Source organism: Rhipicephalus sanguineus, chromosome 2 (genome assembly GCF_013339695.2).
Source record: "Rhipicephalus sanguineus isolate Rsan-2018 chromosome 2, BIME_Rsan_1.4, whole genome shotgun sequence".
Taxonomy (NCBI): domain Eukaryota; kingdom Metazoa; phylum Arthropoda; class Arachnida; order Ixodida; family Ixodidae; genus Rhipicephalus; species Rhipicephalus sanguineus.
Window position 1 is genome coordinate 227,814,969 of NC_051177.1, and position 24,468 is coordinate 227,839,436.

The 24,468-nt window shown below is 49.5% G+C and overlaps 1 protein-coding gene across 2 annotated transcripts in view; it reads right to left on the minus strand.

Annotated features, from left to right (window-relative positions):
• Window positions 1–24,468, minus strand: part of LOC119384145 (adenylate cyclase type 3) — a 778,406-nt gene that overhangs the window by 527,845 nt on the left and 226,093 nt on the right. For both annotated transcript variants that reach the window (XM_037652438.2, XM_037652439.2), the window contains exon 5: window positions 16,663–16,801. In XM_037652438.2, the coding sequence (XP_037508366.1) occupies window positions 16,663–16,801 (139 nt within the window). The remainder of the gene's footprint in view (window positions 1–16,662; window positions 16,802–24,468) is intronic.

Below are 24,468 nucleotides of genomic sequence, written 5' to 3' on the forward strand. Positions count from 1 at the left end.
TAGTCATGTACGACATGATTTGCATGCCACGCTCATGCTGCCCTCGCGGTCATTTCGGTCGTGTGATATGCATCAAAATTGGTATTGAGTGACTCGACTGCATGATGAACATAAATGAGAGGTGAAAACTTGAAAATCATGACATGCATGTCATGTACATTTACATGCTACGCTCATGGTACCCTGGCGGCCATTTCACTCGTTGATATACACCAAAATTGGTATTGCGCGACGAGACTGTATGATGAACCTAAATCAGAGGTGGTAATGTGAAAATCATAATATGCAAGTCATATTTGACATGATTTACATGCCACGCTCATGGTGCCCTCACGGCCTTTTCGCTTGCTTGATATACACGAAAATTGGTATTGCGCGACGAGACTTTATGACGAACGTAAATCAGAGGTGGTAACGTGAACATCGTGACACTCAAGTCATGTACGACATGATTTACATGCCACGCTCATGGTGACCTCGCGGTCATTTCGCTCGCTTGATATACGCCATGATTGGTATTGCGTGATGAGACTGTATGATGAACGTTAATCAGAGGTGGTAACGTGAAAATCGTGACTCGCATGTCATGTCCGACACGATTTACATGACACTGTCATAGTGTGCTTCGGCCGTTTTGTTACCTGGGTTTATACCAAAACTGGTATGGTATGACACTAATGCGTCATGAACATAAATGACAGGTTATGCATGGTATATTCCAGAATGTACGTTGCAGTAGCATGGCATATACCGAATTGTATATGCATGCAGGCATGTGAAACATGCGATATATAGTGAACTAGAGCCATGGCATGAATGACTTCACTTGTCTCTAAGACAAACAAGGCGATGTAGCAGCTCTCCGCCGGCTTATTCACATTACATAGATTCCCACAGTGCGTGGGATCTGCGGTATTTTTTATTGCGGTATCAATTACATGGACAGTCTCGGCTGGTTTTCGTCCGTCGCCGTCACCGCCGCCGTCATGCGCCGTATATATATATCTATATATTGTAGGCATTAATTGGACTTTATCTTCCTCATCTGTATATAACCAACATCAGTCATTGGCTCGGGCGTCTTCTTCGTCGGTGCTATCTTGCCTTTGGCGTAATAAAGCGTTGGCTTAACCGCTTTATTTCAAGTGGTGGAGGAGCTTTACGATCCGTTCGACCTCTCTTCTTCTAAAGATCTCTCCTGGAGCTCCGTTCGGGGCGCCGCTTACGCCAGCACACCACCATGTCACAGATGAGCCCACAGTGCCACCTCATTCGGTCCAAAGGCTGCCGCCGCCCCTACCACTGCCAACAACCCCCCTCGCGACCCTGAAATCTTCTCAGGTCATCTTGCAGAAGATATCGAAGACTGGCTAGACAACTATGACCGTGTAAGCGTCTACAACAACTGGAACGAGGCGTCGAAGTTAGCCGGCGTACAGTTTTACGTATCCCAGATAGCCAAGACATGGTTCTTAAATCACGAGAGCGACTTCCGTGATTGGTCTTCCTTCAAGGACCAGCTACGGCAGATTTTTGGCACACCGACGGTTCGTTCGGAGGTTGCGAGGAAGAAACTGGCTGAACGCGTCCAGCATTACGGCGAGTCTTATACCTCGTACATTCAGGACGTTCTTGCGCTTTGCCGCCGTATCGACGATGCCACGCCAGAAACTGATCGCTTACACACCTTCTGAAGGGTATATGACCTACCGCTTTCAATGCCCTCTCCGCAACAACCCTTCGACGGTATCGGACGTCATCTCTCTGTGCCAGCGGCTTGATGCCCTACAGTCCATCCGCCTGCGACCCGACTTTTGCGAAAACCCCTTGGCAAACTACATGAAGCTCCGATCCATCATTCGATCCATAATCCGTGAGGAATTGCAAGCCTATGGTTCACCACCTTGCAACAACACTCACACACAACCCGCCTCCACTGATCTGCGAAGTATTATCAAAGAGGAAATGACAGCCTTTCAGAGCGCCCACCATCCCACCGCTCCACCTTGCCCCCAACCGGCTTCGTACGCACACATCGCTTCAATGCAACCTTCACCGCCTCCAGACACACCCCCTGTGCCTGTTCACGACCATCTAGCACCTCTCGCTACCCGAGCACCGAAACCGCCATACCATTCCGCCTGGCGTGCCCCACGGCCTATCTGCTATTACTGCGGCATTCGGGGACACACCTCCCGGGTTTGTCGACGCGGCCAGCAGAACGAACGTCGTGGTTATGCTGCTTTCGAACGTGACGAGCCATCTCAATTTTACCACCGTTATGCCGACAATGTTTTCACTCGCCGATCGCCATCGCCGGCCGACTTTTCGAGCACGACCATCAATACACGTACCTCCAGACGACGCTCCCCATCGCCACTCCGGTGCTCAGTTTCGCCGCTTCGGCCTGTCTCTGAACTCCCTGTCCAGCGATCGGAAAACTAAACAGTGCAGTTTTTGGAGAGAAAACTGCATCGCCGCGAAATGCTTCAAGTCGTCCTGAACTACAGTCAAACATGTTATTGGTGATTGTGCAAGGTGTGCGTGTGTGGGCTTTGATAGACACGGGAGCAACACTTTCTGTTATGCGTGCGGACTTGTGTTCTCGTTTGCGGAAGGTGAATGCGCCTTACGTTGGATCAGCCTTGATTGGGGCCAATGGAGCAATCATTCGACCATTAGCTCAATGTACAGCACGCGTCTTCATTGACGGTATCCGTCATCACATCACTTTCGCAGTTTTAATTTCCTGTGCTCATGAACTCACTTTAGGCTGCGAATTTTTCTCGTCAGCTTCTGCTTTAATTTCTTGCCGCCAACGTGTACTTCAGATGACCGAGACCGATCATCGCAGCGGGCGTATCGATGAGACACGACTGCATTTTTCCACAGCTGCCGATTCCGTACTGCCTCCGGGTCAGGAGCAACTGATCCCGATCACTGCTACATATATTGCCAATGGTGACGTGTTTATCACCCCTTACGGCCGCTGTCTAGCTCGTGGCATTGTGTTCCCATCCAGCCTGGTGCGATTCAAAGAAAGTGCTGCGGTAATCGTCGGCCTGAACTCCACCACTGAAACTATTCTCCTACCTCAAGGTTCTGCGGTGACCTGTTATGTGGATACACAACCGGTATCTTTGGTCCCTCTTGACGCCTTGCAAGCTCATCCTCAACAGGACAAGCCTACTTCTTCATCCACCTTTGCTACAGGGATTAAGCCCGACCTTCCTGCTCCTCAGCGTGAGGCGTTGCTGAAATTGCTAGCAAAACACCAGGCCTCCTTCGACGCCAATACTTCGTCACTCGGACAGAGCACAGTTGCGTCTCATCGTATCAACACTGATGGTCAGAATATTGTACGCCGTGGTCCCTATCGAGTCTGCTTGGCCGAACGCAAAATCATCGAGGAGAACGTGGCCGACATGCTCAAAAGAAACATCATACGACCCTCTGCCAGTTCTTGGTCATCACCCGTTGTATTGGTAGAAAAGAATGATGGATCGGTACGATTTCGTGTTGATTACCGCGCGCTCAAGATCACCCGAAGGGATGTCTATCCGATGCCCCGTATAGATGATGCACTTGACTCTTTGCAAGGCGCGCAGTACTTCTCCACCCTTGACCTTCGTTCCGGATATTGGCAAATTCCAATGGACGAAGCGGACAAAGAAAAGACCGCCTTTTCTACGCCGGACGGTCTTTACGAGTTTAACGTAATGACCTTCGGCCTATGTAATGCCCCCGCCACATTTGAAAGGATGATCGACACTCTTCTTCGCGGCCTGAAGTGGAAAACTTGTCTATGCTATTTGGACAATATCGGCGTGTTTTCCTCCACTTTCGATGACCATCTGCAACGCCTCGACAAAGTGCTCACATGCCTTTCCAATGCTGCCCTTCACCTAAACACAAAGAAGTGACACTTTGGTAGCACAACGATCGAAGTTCTCGGACATCTCGTTAGCAAAGATGGCATCCAGCCCGATCCGGACAAAATTTGTGCAGTGCTCAACTTCCCGCGCCCATTTCGTGCAAAAGAACTGCGTACTTTCCTAGGGCTCGCATCATACTTCCGACGCTTCATCCGAAACCTTCCCACCATTGCCTCGCCTCTCCACAAGCTCCTTGCTAGTACCGCTCCCTTTGATTGGAATCATCAATGCGAAGCCGCATTCCAAGAACTCAAATGCGCACTGACATCCCCACCGGTTCTTTGTTATTTTAATGACAAGCACCTACGGTACTACACACTGACGCTAGTGGGCAGGGAATTGGTGCCGTACTGCTAGAGCGCTACCGTGAATTTCGCGAGCAAGTTGTCGCGTATGCAAGCCGCACTCTGACCTCCGCAGAGAAGAAATACTCGATAACCGAACAAGAGTGCTTGGCTGTTGTCTGGTCCATCCAAAAATTTCATCCGTACCTCCATGGTCGACATTTCACTGTTGTGACAGACCACCATGCGCTAGCTGGCTGTCGACAATCAAAATCTTGTCGGGACACCTTAGTCGCCGGATTATCCGATTACAAGCATATGATTTGACGTCATTTACAAGACCGGAAGGAAGCATCAAGATGCCGATGCTCTATCACGATGCCTATTGCCGCCAACATCGGAGCACGTCACGTCACCTTGTCAAATTGGCCGCACTGAGGACGCATCGTCGGATTACATCCATTTCTTCCCTGCCTTCAGCCAACCGCCTTTCAGTGCTTTCCACTCACCAGGGTGCCGATTCTTATTGCAGTGACATCATCGGTCACCTGAGTGGTGCTTCGCCTTCTCCTAATGCCAGGCTACGGAAACAGCTCAAGGTATTCAAGTTTGAAGACGACGTACTCTATCGGTACATTTTTCACCCGGAAGGCCATCGATGGGTCCCCGTCGTACCGCGGGCTCTTCGCGGTGAAGTTCTGCGGGCTTCACACGACGACCCAACGTCAGGCCACTTTGGCAACCACAAAACCCACGAGCGTATGTGCAGCCGATTCTTCTGGCCAGGTCCTTCCACGAGCGTAGCTGAATATAATGCCTCGTGCGCACTTTGCCAACACCGCAAGCGGCCTACTACTGTCCCAGTCGGGACCCGACAACCACTTCCTTGCCCAGCACAGCCTTCCTCTGTCGTCGGAACTGACCTATTCGGACCGCTCTCAACTACCCCAGACGGCAAGAGATGGATCGTCACCGCTGTTGATCACTTGACCCGGTACGCTGAGACGGCCTCAATCACTTCAGCAACTGCTTCTTCTTTTTGAAGGCTATCTACCTAGGGCACGGAGCCCCTCGCGTTCTTTTGAGTGACCGACGCAAGGCGTTTCTCTCAAGCACGCTCAGTGAAGTTCTCCAAGCGTAAAACACAATACACAAGACAACGTCTAGCTGCCACCCACAAACAAATGTTTTGACGGAGAGTGACATGTTGTCCATGTATATCCAACCTCACCATCGTAACTGGGATGCGGTTCTCCCATTTGTAACATTTGCGTATAATACGTCTGTTCAACGGACCACAGGCTACTTTCCGTTTTTCTTAGTATACGGACGCCAGCTAACCTCATCACTAGACGTTTCTTTCTACTCTGGACCAGTCAACTCTTCACCATTCATTTGCGACCAGTTTCTGTACCGGGTTGCCCAATGCCGTCGTCGCGCCCGTATAAGCACCGAAGCTAGCCAAGAAGATCGCAAAAATCCCTATGATGCCACTCACCGCGACGTTTCCTATCGCCCTGGCGACGCTGTACTCCTATGGACGCCTGCACGGACACCTGGTTTATGCGAAAAGCTTGAGTTTCGCTATATTGGCTCCTACACAGTTATAGACCAGACCTCGCCGGTGAACTACCGTGGTACACCTATTCATATCTCCACTGGCCAACGCTGCCGCGGCACAGAGGTCGTGCACGTTACGCGTCTCAAACTCTTTCATCTGCGCTCCACAACGTAATTCACGGCCAAGCTGGCCGCTTTCGTCAACGGGGAAAATTAGTTGTTGTTGTTGTTCCTCAGATTAGTGTAGGCATTAATTATACTTCATCTTCGTCATCTGTAAATAACCATGCTCAGGCGTCTTCTTCGTCGGCGCCATCTCGCCTTTTGCGTAATAAAGCATCGGCTTAACCGCTTCATTTCAATATATATAAAAGCCCCAAAGAAAAATAATTCAGAAAAATGCTTCCGAAGCGCGGAATCGAACCAGGGACCTCTCGCTCCGCAGCGCGTGGCGCTAACCACTAAGCCACAAAACGCAGATCCTCCATACAGGTAACGGCGAGCGTTATCGACACACCCTTTACCGCTGGCCGGACTCAGAGACGGCAGGCGCTTATAAGCGTTTCTTCATTGCCAGCGAGATGGGGCGAGGAGCGCAACGGGCGCATTTAAAGGTCGTCGGCCAGCTCGCTGGCTTCTTCTAATATTTGCGCAGGGAGAACCTTGCCCTTCCGCTGTCTGCTCTTTATATACACCATTTACTTCAGCGTGCTTTCTTACTCTCCAGCGAGATGCCGCGCTGGGCGCTGGGCTTTAAAGTTCGTCGCCCCGCTCCTGCGAACGCTGATGCTCTTTGCCCTACAGAGCGTGGTCTCCTTCGTGCGCTTACCTCAAGGAAAAAAGGGGGGCGGGCGGGGGGTTGTATGTTTTGTGTTTTCCCGACGACGTCCGCGCTGAAGTCACAGAGCGTACGAAGGTCACTTAGCTCGCTGCAGCGGCCGCGTTTGCGAAAGGAGCGCGCTGTTCAAACAAAAATAAGTAACAACTGCGGCATTTAGTGCGCTCGTCCTGTGTGTACTTGTTCGTTCGTTTTGTGCGTCCTGCTTTATGTTTCAGCAGTGTGCTTCAAGTATCGAGCTGTGACGCATGATAGTTCGCGCTCGTCCTGTGTGTGTTATTTTCGTGCGTCTTTTGGGATCGAGCCACGCGCTGGCAATTTCGACCTGCTTTCCGCTCTTCGCGTTACATTCCAATTTGTTGCTATCACTTTGATTGCTTCGCCGTTGCGGCGAAATTGTGCCTTCTTTAATGCTCCTTAATTAACGTTCACTTTGCATTCCATTGAACTTGCCGCTCTATACCATCAACAAATTCATAGACCAAAGATTCACCACTTCGAGATTGCTGGTGGAAGGAGAAGCGGTCTACGAGACCGAGCATGTGGTAGCATGGAACGCTAAGGAAAAGAAAGAAAAGACAGTAACGTTCGCCGGACTTGTTCTGCAAAAGTCGGCTGTGAACTAGGACCCACATGAACTTGAAATAGCGGTGAATAAAATAGAAGTTATTGAAGCAACCAGCAGCCGCAAAACAGGATAGTAGTTATTTGGCGAGTACCCGAGTAATTTTAGCAGTAGTGTCGCGTTAACTCCAACAGGGTGGCATCTTTCCTACGTAATTAAATGAGGCTCCAAGAAAGTACATGGGGTTTGGAGAGGCCCAACGTGAGTTTGAGAGTGGCATAAATAAATTTGGGCTTTTTAGCACCTTGACTGAAGCTTGACTGAAAAAATGTTATTGCCAACGTAAATGCAGCACACATCAGCCGCAACATTCGATTCTCTCGCAATGTACGTCCACCACCAGCAAACGTCGCGTAGCTTATGAAGGCGAAAGCCTTAGGTGCCTCTTCAAACAGGAAGATTGACCGTCGGCGGCGTCAATACGAGTGACGCAAGAAATAATCGTCACGAGATGACGTCACCATATGACGTCATCATGACGTCACAGATCACCTGGATTTGTAACTTCATTATGATATCACCATGATGTGATATAACGTGATGTCACATGATGACGTATTACACGACTTGGTCCCTTTTCAATGCCTCCTTGATGGGTCACGGAGGCCGTGCAAAACCGCGTTATGTGCAGAACGCTTTTGGAGGGGGGCGCGGGAAAATCAATACATCGACTGACAAGAAGATGGCTTTTGCCTTCTAGTCATCTTTGGCGAATGCATAAGGGACCCTGTGAGTTTTTTAATGCAACGTATCTAAACAATAACTTGCCCATCTGCAACCGATATTGTGGACGCTGAGTACGGGGCCGACGATCAAAAGGTCGCATGGCAGGGTTCTGAGATGCTATCGCACGTGGTAAAAGGTCCTGTAGCAGATAAGCATCATTTGGCGGCGGGAAGCGCGCGCGAGCCATCGTCTCAGCGCGCGCTGTCTGCTACTCACCGAACATCGCAGACGCGACGCAGTAACGAAAGTCTTCGTGGCGGAAGTGCTTGTTGCACACAAGACTCGTAGCCGATGGCTACTTGTCGGTTCTTAGCTTCACAACCCACGCTTCACGCAGTTTCTTGTCCCGCGGTTACCGGTGCAGGCTGACACTGGGCTCCGTTGCGTAAGCCGGGCCAGCGCCTCCTTTATTTTTCTGTGCCTGGGCGAAGGAGCGGAGCGCAATGGGAACGGACCGTCGGCCATGCCGTCGGCGCGAGTGCAGCTTTTAGCCACCGGGCGCCGCCACCGTAGTAGATCCGCCGTCGCGCCGTCACTCGCGGAAACGAATGCCGTGGCTGCATCGAAGCTGCTATGTGCAGGGGCGTAGCCAAGGGGGGGGGGGGGTTGGGTGGTTCAACCCCCCCCCCCGAAATTTTTCAGTTTTGCTTGCGTATATATGCACGCACACATACAAACGCACGCACGAACGTACATAAAGTATGGTTCAACCCCCCCCCCCCCCCCCGAAAAAAATTTCTGGCTACGCCCCTGGCTATGTGGTTCAGTTTACGGCTGTACTCGCGCTGTTTAAAGTATAATGAGAACTTCTAAACTAGAATTATGAAGCACTTGTCATTCTGGGCAACCAGCCCATTTCGAAGGCATGTGTCTTTCGCGGCTAATTGATCGAGACGTTCGCGCGTCGTCTGCTAGCCCGATACCGGAGAGCACATGCCGTGATGGGCGGAAAATTGTTTTGTCACCGTTACGTTCGCTTGACTGAGAGTAGGTTTTTCACTGTCTTAAAGTCGATTTTCGAAACCAGCATTTGGCAGGTGCTAATACTGAAAACTTGGGCGCTTAAAGTTCCTCAATGCGTGCTACCGTCTACTGGTGTAGCACACTATAGGGCTGACGCGCTGGAGTTTTGAGTACTGTCGCGGAGCCTGGTGGCGTGCGCCGAAGTTGCTTGGGTAGTCAAAAATGGACGCCGACCGGCGAGTTACGCAGTTCTGAGTTGCTTTGAGCGTTTTACTTAATTTTGCGCCTAGTTTTCAGGCTCAAAAAGTGCTTAAAACGTACGCAGGAACTTGTCCGCTATGCCTGCAGAGTCTGACATGCTTGACAAGCGATCCCTGCTTCAACAAACCGTGCCGAAAGCAGGTGGTCCGGGCGACGGCTCTGAGCAGCGCGCGGTCCCGAAGCGCGGTCGCCGCCGTTATTGTTGCGTGGTTAATTGCCTCGAACATGGGGGTAAGGACCTAATGTGCGCTTTTACTGGTTCCCCTGAAAGCCGTACGAAGTGAAGCGACGGAACCGCTGGATACGTGCCGTCCGACGCGTGAAGTGAGTACGCGAGCAAAGCGTGGTTTGCAACGTAACGTGCTGATTACTTATCGTACGCGCGTGCACGCGTTTATATATGTACGTACAGCCGCCCATTTTTTTAACCTGAACTCGCGAGCATCGACCGCCAAGTTGATAAGCGCCGTACAACGGAGCGCAGTGGCGAAATGAACGAGAATGCGCGCATGCGTGCTATGAGCAGTCGTGGGCAACTGCCGTCGGCTACGCTTTTCCGCAGACGGCAGCTCTCCAAGACTGCTCATTGCGCGCATGCGCGTATTCTCGTTGATTTCGCCGCTGCACTCCGTTGTACGGCGCTTACCAACATGGCGGTCGATGCTCGCGCGTTCAGGTTAAAAAAATGTGCCACTGTACATATTCCCCGTGTGCAGTCCATACGACACGCCGTGGCTGCCGACGGCGATCACGAGGAAATGCAGCCGGCATTTCGTGAGAAACGAGAAAGACGATGCCTTGAGTCACCCTGCGTATGTGCCTACGATTTTTCCGGCAGCTTACAGCCGGCTGCTTCCAGCGGCCGGCTGTAAACATTGCGCGCCGTCGCTTCTCGACCGCCACCGCGCGCTGACAGAATTTGACGACTTCCCTAGAAGCAAATGTTGAAAATTACGACCGTGCATGGGGAAAAAGTGTGTTTGCGACTGAATGCGGCAGAAAACGGCACACAGCGCGAATGCGCTCATTCGTGCCGCCGACGGCTAGCCTTCGTCACTGGACCTTTCTTGAATCCGTTTCGTCGTGTAATGCAAATCATTTCGGCTTTCTTAACAGCAATCTTTTCGTTTATGCACTGTCGTTAATCGCGCGAGCATGCCTCGTAAAACTTAACTCGAGTTCAACGTCGTATGAGATTCGCTGCACTTGCGAGTTGCAGCGCGCCGAAATGGTTCCTTCAATCTCCCGCACGTCGTAAACATACTTGACGTTGACGAGCTTCTTGCGTTTGCGCAGATTGCTTGGCCTGAAGAACTCAGCCACGCCAGAAATTGCCCGAGATCCAAAGCGCAGCACAACCGACAGCGGCGGCTCCATTGGGCATCTGAGCTTAGTGCTGCACGCGGCCGCCAGTCTGACTACTCGAAACCGAAGAACTTATCGTAGGGGGCGCTTTTTAGCACCGTTTTCGCAGCGCCGCCTGGGCAGCCAGCTATAGGCGATGCGCAAAGCGCCGACCACGCCATTTGCCTCCATGGCTCGGAAGCGCTTGCGGGGCCCGGCGAACAGTGTTTCAGCGAGCGTCTACGCGAGTGCACGGATGGATGTGTTTTTCAACGTGATTTAACGACTCTCTCGGGCTTCAGCAATGACGAAAAATAACTGCTGCGTTGTCGGCTGCTCAAACACATATAAAAACTCGCCAGGAACGCACTTTTACAAGTTTCCGGTGCTATTTCATAAGCGAGAGTGACGGCGACGGTGGATTGCGGCTGTACGACGTAGAAGGTAAGCAATCGCGCTTTGTTTACGGTAGTGTCAGACCGATTACCGTGTTTTTATTTCTCCATTTATGTCGCTACGGCTTCAGCGAACGCTACTACGTTTACATTTGGCCGCCTCGCCTGCACTGTAGACGCTACAATGCACATGAGGTTGTTATCACTGATAAGACGCGATGCCTAGGCTCTCATGAAAAACGAGTGGCGCGAAGCGCTATGCCAGAGAATGTGGGGCAGGTGACGGCTCCTTTACGAAACGCCGTGGAATCACACGTGTGCTGCACGAAATGGGCTGCATTCTACCTAATGATGACAGTGGAATGCGATCAGCGGTGCAGAATGTTCGCTGTGCGCTCGCCTCAACTGTATGCATGTTTGCTGTAAAACATGGCACCTGTGCGCACTGAAGGCTTTTGACAGGACATTCAACCGATTCAACCTCCCTTTGAATGCCTCGTAACATGACTTCATGCTAATAAAAAACACCGTTGATGTATCCCACTAATGCTCATTTCCTTAACACAAGCTGTGTTATGAGTGGGGCCATAGGCGTAGCGTTAGCAAAGGTTCAGCTGATTATTCTTAGCTTTCCAGATTATCTAGGATTATTAGCCTTCTTTTGTTCATTCTTCGTACGCTGAATCGCTAATTGCCAGGCAACTACTTCGGGATCCTATCAGATAAGCTTCTCGGCACTTCTGCGCCGTTGAGCAGCATTTGCGCTCTCCTTCTCCATGGCGTTACCCACCTGCAAACGCCAGTCAGAGGCGCTATCGAGCGGCTTCAGCGCAGTGTCAGACGGCGACTGCACATCGAAGGCGAAGAGCTGCGCGCGCGCCGGCGCCAGTGTGTCTGGCGAGGCTAGACGCCACTCCTCCCGAACGTGCAGACCAGCAGCGGCGAGCCGCGCGCGACAGTGGCGGAGTCTGCGCGCGCGCCGGCGCCAGTCTGTCTGGCGCGGCTAAGACGCCACTCCTCCTGAAGGCGCACGCCAGAAGAAGCCTCATCCATCAGAGAAACCGACATTTTGTGCCAGAACTGTTTCAACCGCTTCAAACAGATCGCCGTAGAGTCTGTGGATGCATCTCATTCTGACGAAAATTTTGTTCCCGAACAAATTGCTGTCGAAGAGCTAAACGTATTCGTGAAGACAACAAAATATATTTTTTTGCAGCGAAATTACAGAGGGTCGACGGACATGCACCGACGTTCTTCTCTGAAGACACCCAGCACATACGTAGCCAAGCTGCTATGACATGCTAGGTGACCACCAGCTCCGCAGTGACTCAGTCCCGCGCCACTAGCGCAAGCTGCCGAGATATTTTTTCGCAAGTTTATCGTGCTGGTTTCAAAGTTTTACCAACGCTGACCCTTCGCATGGCCGCACCCGTGAAATCCATGCGCCGGCGCTACAGCGCTCCCTCAAAATCTACTATATAAACACATGGCACGTAAACGAAGCTACTGTGTCGAGAAAAAACGTTGGTTCATGCGTCAACGCATGCAGGCATTAGTGATCGGGACGTTGTAAAGAAAGCGGTGTACTTATGATGAGCTCGACTTCGTAAGGAAGCTTGTTGACGCTTGTCTGTGGCAAACACTTGGCGCGTATAGTGACATTGTCGTCCCACACAGCTGTTACATCGGACACATGTCCACTATTATAAAGCGCGGCTCCTTTGCGCGCACTATCGCCGCAAAAGTAATTATCAGGGACGCGCACAAGCGGCAAATCGCACGCGCGCACTTCCGTCATTCTTGCAGTGAAAGGAGGCGTCCGCTACGCGACCCGCATGCAGTTCCAACGGCTGCCGCTACGCGGCTTTCAGTGGCGCCCCTATAGGCGCTGCGCATCGCGGATACGCAAGCCTGGAGTTCATGCGCTAAATAGCATGAAATGTCACTAGACGGTTTCTAGGTATATACGTGATCACCCGTTCCCTTCGTAATGCTTTTGAGAATTACATTTGTTGCCACCAGGAGAAGGAACAGCTGGTGCCATAAAAAGAGGAGCTATACCAAGTGATTCCACCATTTCAGAGCTTAAACCAGTGAAATCTTGGTGGTACGAAAAACAAACAAAAAACACGGCTGATCCATCCGTCATAGGAATTGGAATAACACGAAAGTTAAGCGTGCCATTACAGAAGTAACTGAATGCTTACTGTACATTGATATTGGCCTCGAGGAGTTACGGAGTCGCCCTCTATCAGGCGCGCCTCGATTTCGTGCTAGGCAGGATACCGCCGTCGCGCTCCCCATAGGTTTTGCTGTCGGCGCTCTACAAAAACACCTCGCGGAAGCCCTCCAGGGCATTTCTGTAAGTACTTTCGAAATGAACTGTGTTCTTTACTGTCAAAATAATCGTTTTCGACGAACTGAAAACACAAGATAGTCTACAGTCGCTGTCTCTTAGCGTGAAGCGGGTGCTCGGTTTTCTGCAGTTACCGCGTTGGAGACCCCTGAACCGGCTTCTTGCGTGAAAGGTAGTCACTCGCTGAGTGCAAACTATGTGAAATATCTCGTTAGACTGCCTGTATAACCAAACGGAGCATAACAGAAAGAAGCCTCAAGCCAGCGATCGCACGGGTTCGGTGCGACGACTGACGGTGGACGACTGACGGTGCCTCTGCATATATGAGCGTCTGCATGTATGTTCGCACTGATGATTTCGCTTTTGCTACGAGCACGTTTTGGCACCGCGCTGTGAACATTGGTCCAAAAAATATGAGAATTTGTGAGTACACAAACAACTACTGTTGCGCGGACGCTATCAGAGCAGTTCAAAAACAATTTCCTTACAACTGCGGCTTCGGTGCGCAGGGCAACTTTGTGATCTGCCGTCCCGACGATTCAGTGTTTTTTTTTCTTTATCGGTCTAAATTCGGGTACGTTTCAATGTCACTTGACAAGTTGGTTGTCTCGCACTGCGTATTGACCGGTCTTCTCAGCGGGCAAATGCCGCTGCTTCTGTTTCTTTATTCAGCGCATTCGTTTCGTTTGGTGCTCACACAAAACGTGAGCAAATGCGACGCCTTTTTTTATTGCTCCTTAATTATCGTTCCGTTTGCATTCCAGTGAACTTGCCGCTCTCTGTCATCAACAAATTCATAGACCAAAGCTTCACCCCTTCGAGATTGCTGGTGGAAGGAGAACCAGTCTACGAGACCCAGCATGTAGTAGCATGCGACGCCTAGGAAAAGAAAGAAAATACAGTAACGCTTGCCGGACTTGTTCTATCTATCTATCTTTGCTATCTCTCGAGGCCACACTGTCAATCGCTGGTGCGATTTGTTCAGAAACGATAAAACTAGAAAATATACATATTAAAGTAATATAATTGTTTAAGATGAGGGTTGTTAATGAGAGCTGACATTAAGGTATGTCATAAATTAAAATTGGTGTCATAATTAGCAGAAATTAATGGAAAAAGCAATCACATCTAAGGAACCCATCGGATCGGTGCCTGGCGGATCAGATCTTACTCACACACTTCTTCCTTCGTGGCTACGGCAGCATGCGCAACACGACATTAATAATGAAAAATTCATTCCTCTAAGCGACGTGCACCTACTGAACACACCAAGGCACACGAACGCCGAAAGCATACATTAAAGGCATAAAATTAGTTAAGCTAAGGGTTGTATACGATATAGTTAACATTAAGGGATGTCGTAACTTAAAATAGGCTAAAGGACCGCGAACATCTAGCTCCTTGACATCAGATACCCCTCGTCGCACGCTCTCTCCCAGCCATTCCTCCCGTTGCATCAGCTAGGGGCCGGGTTATAGTGTTCGGCTCAAATGCATCATAAGACTAGGCTCGCGTACAGTGCACTTGCTCCTGCCCTCGCCAGGCCCTCGTACCCTCCCCCATGTAAGAGCGCCGCCTTACGTCACCAGTTGCTCTTCTGGGTGCTCCGTGGTACAGAGCAATAGATGAGGGGTAATCAGCTACGTCATACACGTGACGCCGCCGATGTATCCTTGGGAGCAAGCGTTGGTCCCAGACGCTACATGGATGTCGACGGTCGTGGCACGTGGTGCGCAGCAGGCACTCCTTTCGCGTGGCGCATTCCCACTAGCACGGACTCTCGAGATCAATGTCGCGTGTGTGACCACGGGTAGCATGAGCGGCTTCACCTACGCCGTTGCTGCTTCCGCACAGTGGACTCCTCTTCTAGTTCCCGGTAACCGTGCAATGTACGTGCGTGCGCGCGCTGCACCGACTTGTCCGACAGTGTCGCTTCGCCTGCTAACGTAACGAGTTGCTCTTCTGGGTGTGCCGTGGTACAGCGAACTAGAAGAGGAGCTCTGTGACGTCGGCGCGCCGCCAATGTCTCGTTGGCCCCTCGGGAATACACCAGGGCACACGAAAGCCGACGGGCAAGTGCCACTACCAGACACCTAATTCAAAGATTTCGATCGCCTCCAAATGTTATATATTTTATTCCGTATAATATTTCACTATATATGGTTGGTTTAGAGCAAGTTCAAAACCTTGCTTTCTTTTGGTGATCAAATAGTGGTTAGTACTTACTTCTTTCTTCATGCACACTACATTAACTACAGCGTGACCAATGCCTCTCGTACGTATGTTGAGGGTTTAGACTCGAGGCAACAACAGCAACCTGGTTCCGCTACTGACTGAGTATATGCCACATCTCATTGCGAAGCTCCACTGTTTGAGGACTTCGTTGATGACCTCCACAAATAATTTAGTTATTTATGTATATGCTGCACGACATAACAAAATGAACTAACCGAGCTGCTCTTTTACCGCACCTCTCTATAGAATATAAAGTACAGGAGAAACGAACACGCAAGGACCACTTCAGACATTGGCCTCTACGCATTACATGCACAAAGCGACAATATTCCTGTTGCGCTTCCAAAACTTCATTCTTAAAGGGACACTAAAGGCAAATATTAGCTCGACATTTATTGTTGAAATAGCGGCCCAGAAACCTCGTAGTGCTTACCTTTGTGCCAAGGAAGTGCTTATATTGAAATAAAATCACGTTTTAGTGGTCCGCATAGCGTTAGCGCACTTCAAATCACCCGCCTGAAAGCGGTCTTTCTCACGTTACTGTTGCCGTGCCCGACTTTGCCCGCTTTTACTGCGCGGCGGCGTGCACAATTCGGGCATCCGGCAACATCACATGCATGCGGCATTTTGTCGAACTTTCAGCCAAAGCGAAATTCACGAGCGCGCAAAACACACGCCGCAGTGCGCGATGCCGAAACTACCACTGAGACGCGACCGCGTGAGCGAAGCAGGGCGCTGGGCGAAGCGCAGTTCGGCGAAAACGGAACCGTTGAACCACGCGCACCATTCCCCATGGCAACGCTAAAGAGGTTCTTTTTTCCATGAATCAAACAGAAACGAACAAGCAGCGTTTTATTACGTCTCTTGATGCACGGAAGGTTCTTTTTTATTGCGGCTAGTTTGATTACGAGTGATTAATTGTAGTCGGACTCTCTCACATCATTGGGATCATTTCCAAAATGTCTCGCTCATGGCGCTTATCGTGTGATACATTTAGCTTAATTTCTCGGTAAGTAGGGCACTGCTGTTGATAATATTGCCGTTTTACACGTTGTCATACATTGAGCTTTTACTCTGACATAAATTGTTATTTGCCTTTAGTGTCCCTTAAAGCCAATCTTGCCAGAGATGGTCACTGACCGGCTTGAGAACCTCTGTGATGAAGAATGTCTGGAGGCCTGCGAGTCTAAGTGCCTCCTCTCGAGAACCTCCGTCTCCAGGTCCCACGGCGAACTCTCCGTTAAGGAAGCTCAGCGTGCACTCCGAGATGTGAACCCGCCTGTGGATGTTAGGAAAAAACACACGATTACGCATTGATAGGTTCAACGCAACTTTCATCAAATAATTAATTAATTCATTCATTCATTGATTAATTCATTCATTAGTTACTTTTTTTTCACGGTAATTACAACAGCACGTTGTGAATGGGGCCACGGATATACATCATTACTGGACGGCATCACAAAATCCTTCGCCATTTTCAGGAATAACATTATCGAAATGGAATGGTGCAGCCAGGCCGGATACGCGTGTATTCAGCCCATACATTAAGCGCCACCTCTTAAGGAATTAATGACCTTCATTTTGTCAATGTAGCTCGCACGGCTAGTTGGTTATTTATACTGAAGATAAACAGTGCAAAATACTCCCCACCTTATCCACGAATTGAATGATGTTAGAGGAGCTTGCTCGGAGATAATCGTGTAAACCGTGAATGCTCCGTACAATTCCTCTGTTCTCATATAAAGACGTGACACGTTGTTATATTAGCGATTGTGGCCAGGTTGTTCTCGAACCACAAGCGGTCGCAAACCTGGCCGCTGTGGCCGAACGCGTGGTGGAGGAAATCGCGCTTGAAGCGCGCGTCGGCGCCAGCACCTTCAGGTAGCGACCGCTTTTGGCGCTTGGCGGCTGCATCCGGCGCCCGTGCCTCTTCGGGGTTCTCTTGCCACCGCTTCCGCGCTTCTTCGGCTTCGCAGGCTTGTATCTCGGGGTCCGCACGATGCTGACGTCTGTCTGCGGCCTCACGAGCGCTCACCGCATGGTCTTGGCGGCGATCCCGCGCTGCTGCTGCCTTGCAAGCCTTTCGCTCCCCCGCCGCGTCTTCTTCGTTCATATTATTAGTATCGAAGCGCAATGACTGCCGACTGTCGAAAGAGAGCGGCAGTGCGCAGTTGTGGCCCTCTAGCGGTATCCTATCAAACTAGAGCACGCGCCGGAGTGGAGCGAGCGCCGCATGCTGCAGTTGGCTATGCGATATGTGGTTTTGCCTGCGTTAATATCATCATCTAGGCGCTCGAACAACAAGAGGAAACAGACTTCTCTTTCGCGCGAGCGTGCGCATGCTACAGTTGGCGATGCTACATGTGGTTTTGCCTGCGTTAATATCATCATAAAGGCACTCGAAGAACAAGTGAAAGAAGACTTCTCTCATTAATGACGTGGTCGCTTACGTCGACATTGACGATGGTCATGTACGACTTGCTGATGCTCAGGTACATTGAGGCTAACCATGTCGCTCCCGTTCCTGTTGCCCACCTTGGTAAGGGCATCCAACGTGAGCAACATGTCAGTGCTATTGGTCTGTAACCTGAAGCACAGTATGCATTCTTTCCCTGTTTCATAATGGGAATTATAAAATCCTTCCAAACAGCTGGGATGTCTCCAGAGGACCACATGACGTAGTAAATGCAAAGGAGAGTTTTCGTGTTTCGGAGGACAGGTGTTTTAGCATCTCATATACTACTCGATCTGGACCATGGGCAAACCTATTTCAACTGTTTAGTGATGCCTGCAGTTCTGCTATACAGAATGGTTGGTTATATGCATCGTTCTTTGTACATTTCCATTCCATCGTTTGTTGTTCTATTTGTACTTTGTGTCTTTCGAATGTATCAGAATAGTGTGATGAGCTAGATATGAGTTCAAAATGTGCGCCGACAGAGTTAGCTTGATCTTCCAAGCTATCCCCTTCGGTGTTTACAAAAGGTAACGAGCACGTTTGCTGGCCTTTAACTCTTTTTACCCTATTTCATACTTTCCCTCTATCTACATACAAATTGTTGCTAGATATATATCTTTCCCAGCTTTCTCGCCTTGCTTGTCGGCTTGTTCTCCTTCCCTGGTATTTCACGAGCTTGAAGTTTTCGAGATTTTCTGCTGTTGGAGATTCGAGAAGCATACTGCACGCTTTGTTCCGCATTCTCCACGCTTTCCCGCATGCTAAATTCGACCAGGGACCACGTCGTACGGAGCCTGTACCTCTGATATCAGGGAAACATTTAGAGGCGGCAATAATTAAAACAGCTCTAAAGTACTATACAGCAACGTCTACGCTTAGGGCGAACATGTCCGATCATTTCATGTGAGTGAGGGTTCGATACCGTTCTCAGTCGGCTGAGTCAACCTTCCAACGAGGAGCCTCTAAAACCACGTCATTTTGAATTGGTGCACTCAGGACTACCGGGAAGTAGTCCCTTCCGTAAGGGTTTTTAAGTACATTCCATTTTGCGTAGGGTAAAAGCGTCGGAGATGTGAGATCTACGGCAGAGTATGAATTGTTGGGAAGGCTAAAATACGCGGGTTCCTTTGCATTCAAGAGACATCTTCCAGAGGAAAAGAGAAGCTGTTCAATGAGGCGACCTCGCGCATCGCACCAAGTCTCCCCATAAAGTACTGTGGGCGTTCCAATATCCAAGGACCAAAAATTCGGCAGATTCCACGCGTTCTGGGAATCGGTCTCATGCGGAGCAGTCAGCGAGTACTTATATGCTGTATTTTATGACATTGAGCCAAGTGTTACGAGGTAAATCGACGTGGTTTTGTAACCGTAGTAGCTGTGTGAACATCGTGGGCTTAGCAGGCATGTCGACAACATTGGTGTTTAAAGGGCGTTTAAACAACATTGGCGTTGAATTTATGGTGCGATGTAATGTCAGCCATCACGCTAGAGTACATACGTCAGCATTATTGAAACTAAGTGCACATTATGGTGCAATCATGTGAATATCATACGTAACTTTCGTTAACGTTTTCCTCCGGTGTCGACCAATCCTTCAAAATAGCTTCCTGAATCATAGGAATACAAATGCAATCTTTATTAGATTGCTATAAAAGCAGAGCGAACACTGGAATCACAGACTTTATTCTGATTTGACGCCTGTATCGTTGCAGTACATATGTAGTGTTTATTGCATTCGTGTAAAATTAGATAGCGAGCACCACAACCACAATTGACGTTGCACCGACATTACGCCTGCATCGGCTGTTTTTCCAAAGCAGTTTATAGACCTGGCATGGCTTTGTGGTAGAACACCTGATTGTCACGCAGATTGCTTCGGTTCGATTCCTGCTGGGCTCATAATTTCCATTCTTTCCATTCGTCGGGCCAACGCTGCCGATGTGGGGTTTTCTTAACGCTCTCGCATTTAAATGACCAATGCCTGTTCTCGCCTTTCCTGCGTAGATATAAACTGTCGGGCGGCGCGGGGTCTCCCCTGCGTCTTCTCTGGACCCCAGTAAAGTTTGCATCATCATCATCATCATATAAAGTGTCAATCAACTGTGGCGCATACCCGCACACCGCGGCCCGTCGTAAACGGGTATGTGCCACACGTGTCTGGACGAAAGGGTTTGACGGCGTACGCAACAGGATTTTAAGGTTATTGATGCCATGACCCGACAGTCATATTTGTCAAATCCTCTTACGCTCCCATGCCGATTTTGGTCTACACCAAGTGAAGGACGCGATCATGAGAGCCCCCAGACGTAGGCGGCTAGATAGATTGATAGATTTCGGAGAAATTTTTGTTGGCCGAGTTGGAGAACGTTCATAATTGATTTTTAGAGCGCGAAGAAGAACATACGCAAGATAGGACACGAGAGAAAGCGCCACTAACAAAAGCGCTTCGTCCTCTGTCCTATCTTGTGTACGTCCTCCTTTGCGCCTTAAAAATGAATTATGAGATAGATAGATAGATAGATAGATAGATAGATAGATAGATAGATAGATAGATAGATAGATAGATAGATAGATAGATAGATAGATAGATAGATAGATAGATAGATAGATAGATAGATAGATAGATAGATAGATAGATAGATAGATAGATAGATAGATAGATAGATAGATAGATAGATAGATAGATAGATAGATAGATAGATAGATAGATAGATAGATAGATAGAAACGCTCAAAGTGCCAAAGGTTCGCTAAGAAATGCTTGGCATTTAAAACGGTTCTGGTAGCTCATCAATAAGTACTGAAATTCATGTTCGTGTAGCTGGAAATGGGGGGGGGGGTATGTGCTAAGAACAAATGGTGATTCGTGTACTTAAAAGAACGGCTCTAATGGCAACTGCCTTTAGAAATGTTTGACGTTTTAAATGCGTACACGCTACACTATAATGGCTACGTCACCCGATGATGCGCAGCATCATCGCGGCCCTTTTGGAAAATGGCGTAGTGTCGGAAAAAATTATGTCTGGATTTTAGATGTGTTTCCTGTTCACACAGCAGCTTTGGGCCGAGTTCGTGGAGGAGTTCCTGTACATCATCGAGGTTTTCAAGAAGGCATCTGATGTTCAACTGTTATATTAATGGCTCCATAATAAATATAAAGTGTTGCTGTGTGTACAGTATGAAAGTGCCGTGTGTGCAGGTGAAGTGTTTGTTCTATCAGGAAACGGGACCATCGCCCGGCCCTGTTATTGGCTTTTTGTTATCTTGGTGCGGTCAAGAGAACTGCGCCGGTCTTTCGGCACCAGTGGTACCGATGTGGTGTTCATTGCCTCGTGGGAGGCACTGGATTCCCGCACGCGCGAGCTGGTAGTTCGAGGTTTGGGCCACGCCTGTTGAGATGAGGCCTTGGGACCCGAAGACCCTGCACCCGCCGGGCTCTGTTCATGGGTTGGCGGAGTAAACTGTACTACTGCCGCCACGGGGACAGGCCTCACAGCCGACGGCTCACGCTGCGTGAGCCGGTGGTATGGGGGAAGCCGGTGCGACGCTGCCCCCTCACGCGCCGCATCAGCGTAAGATATGCTATGAAAAACCGAACATCTCTTGCGCCCCTCTCTAAATCAGATGTTCACAGGTACTCTAAGTGAAACAATATTCTTTTCTTTTTTCTATGTGGAACATAATCTTGAATACGCGCTGTGGTCCCTATTGCAGTTCAAACAGTGAGGTGCGGCTTCACAATTGTCAGCGTTGTGATCGTTTGAGGCACATCTGGCGCAGGTGGGGTGTCCTTTACAAGTGTGTATGCCGTATCCTTGAGAATTGAAGCATCTGCGTGGATTTGGTGTGTATGGTCGGACTTTCAGTTCCGTGTAACCCGTTTCGATGATCTCGGGCATTTCGCTGGCTGCAAATATTATTATTATGTGCTTGGTTGGCTTCCCTGTGCTGTCCCATGTTATCTTTATCCTCTGAACATTTACCGCGTTTTGGTCTTTCCAGCCATCAAGGAGATAAGTGTCCGTGAGATTCAGCAGATCGTCGTCACATACGACACCACGATCAGTATTGATTGAGCGATGTGGGGTTACACCTATGTTGAAGCTTCCGAAAGATGTTAGCGTAAGCAGTTTTTCATACAATGTACGGTCTCGCAGTTCAAGCTGCAGATGGCCGCTGGCCATTTTGGTTGCCCTGTAACCTGGACCGAGTTTCTCTGTCAAGCTTTTTGCAACCAGAAATGAAGAGATTGTCCTTGCCTTTTCTTCAGTACTGTCGCTGTGCATGACGTGGAACTTTGGGAATTGCTGCTTCTCCAAATACGCCACAAATAATAATTTATTTGAAGTTGGGAAGCACCCAAACGCCAGGCCTGCGCGGAAAGCGCAGCACAGTCAAAGCGAAAGCTGGAAGAGCGGCATTTCTAGAGCCCGTTATAAACTCTCTTGTGGCTACTAATACAAGTACACTAGCAACGTACCCACTACGCCACAAATCATAATTTTTTTGAAGTTGGGAAGCCCCCAATACGACATTATTCGTTATTCTGTGGAGAAGCGAGGTACCATCCGTAAAGCATTATGTGCACTCTGTTGATGCGATGGTTGATGACGATGAATAATTATGGCTGAGCCCTTTGTAATGGGTTGAAAGCTTTAAACGACCCACTGGTTATGTAATTCGCATTGTGTGACGCCCGGTCGTTATTTAACTCTCCCACCACGCTTGATAACATATGTTAACGTGAGAAAGAGAGAGAGAGAGAGGGAATTAACTTTATTGAGACCCTGAGGAAATGGATCATGGGAACAATATGGGCTTCCTTGGCAACCAATAGAAGTGCACTTGTGGGAAACCCACTGCGCTATAAATCGTCATAATTTTTGTGAAGTAGGGAAGCAGCCACTATGCAATTTTTCGTCATTATGCGAAGAACCGTGGTACCCGCTGAACACCTGTAAAGCATTAGGGGCACTTTGTTGATGCTGTGGCTGATGACGATGAAGAATTATGGCAGTGCTCTTTGCAATAGGTTGGAAGCATTCAACAACCCACTCGTTGCGCATTTCGCATTGTGTCACGTCTGGTTACAGAATTCGCGTTGTGTGACGCGTGGTTGTTATTTTACTCTGCTACCAGACTACATTACATATGTTAATGTGGTTGCTTCCCGACATGAAGCCAGTATAGGGTCATTTTGGACGGTAGTTTCAACCACCGGCTTGGCTCCGAGGTAGAACAGTGGGCTCCCACGCAGAGGGCGCATGTTCGAGCCCCTTTAAATCTCGGATATCTTTTCTTATTTCCTTTTTTTTTCTTATTTCGCGCGATAGTGGTTACGGACACCGGCGGCTACGGCGGCGGACAACTACGGCGCCAAAAACGGCCTTTGTTGTGGTCTCATAACAGCTTTCGCTGTAAAAGACCTGAAGTGCAGCTTCGCTACGTAGTTTCTTTAGGTTACAATCGGGCGATGGAAGGATGCATTATTCATACTCTAAGTGTCATTTTCGGCGGCGGTGCCAGCCGCCCACCACCGAGCCCAACAAGGGGACGCGACAGGAGATGTGCGCAGACATGTACTGCCAGCGCCAGCTGTACACCACCGCTATAACCACATACGGTGATGCAAGATTGGGTCATCGACCAAGTTTAACCCTTGCCGCCAGGAAAACTAGTTATATTTAGAGAGGAGATTACAGGAAAGATTACATGTGAGACAAAGATGAAGATATAGGGGGAAAGAGACAGTAAAAGGCCACTGCCGATTTCCCCTCGGTGGGGCAGCCCAGGAGTGCCGTGTACGCGAAGCCAAAGTCAAAGGGGTGTGTTGCCTCTGCCGGGCGGCCTTAAAGGCCACCTCCGGCGATTTTTCGAATTCCTTCGGCCCTACCAACGCAATGTTGAACGCGCTGTTGTTCAACTTATGCGCTATTTCCATAGCAATATTAAGAAGCTTTAGTAAGCCCGCAAACTTCTCAGCGATAGCATTTTACCCGATCACGGCCCCACAAAACTTGAGCTGTCTAGACAGGTGGCGCCATCTGGCGGTGGAATGCATAACCAGGCAAGCAGAGAACTAAACAGGTGTGTTCGACTTCATTGAAGAGGAATGGCGATTTTAGTTGGCCTCCAAATGCGTCCGAATCGCAGCTGTCATTTTCCGACAGCTCCGAGGAGCTTGTGCACGTGGCACGGTCGGTCACACACAAGGTACGGCTGTTGCGACGGGGTCAACTTTCGGAGCGACTGCTCTCCGCCGCTCAATTCGATTCAATTTATTTGCCAGTACATACATGCTGGATGGTCTACGCGCTGGCGGAACCAGCATGCCTCCCATGACTTCCGGTTTTAGCCGACGCGTACGTCACGCGAAGACAGTGTGCTCAGTTGGGTTTTGGCTTCGATGTTGCGCTTTTTAATGACGAAAGTCTTTCTTGGGGAACTTCCACGCAGAAATTTTCGCCTGTCTGTCTTTCTGTTTGT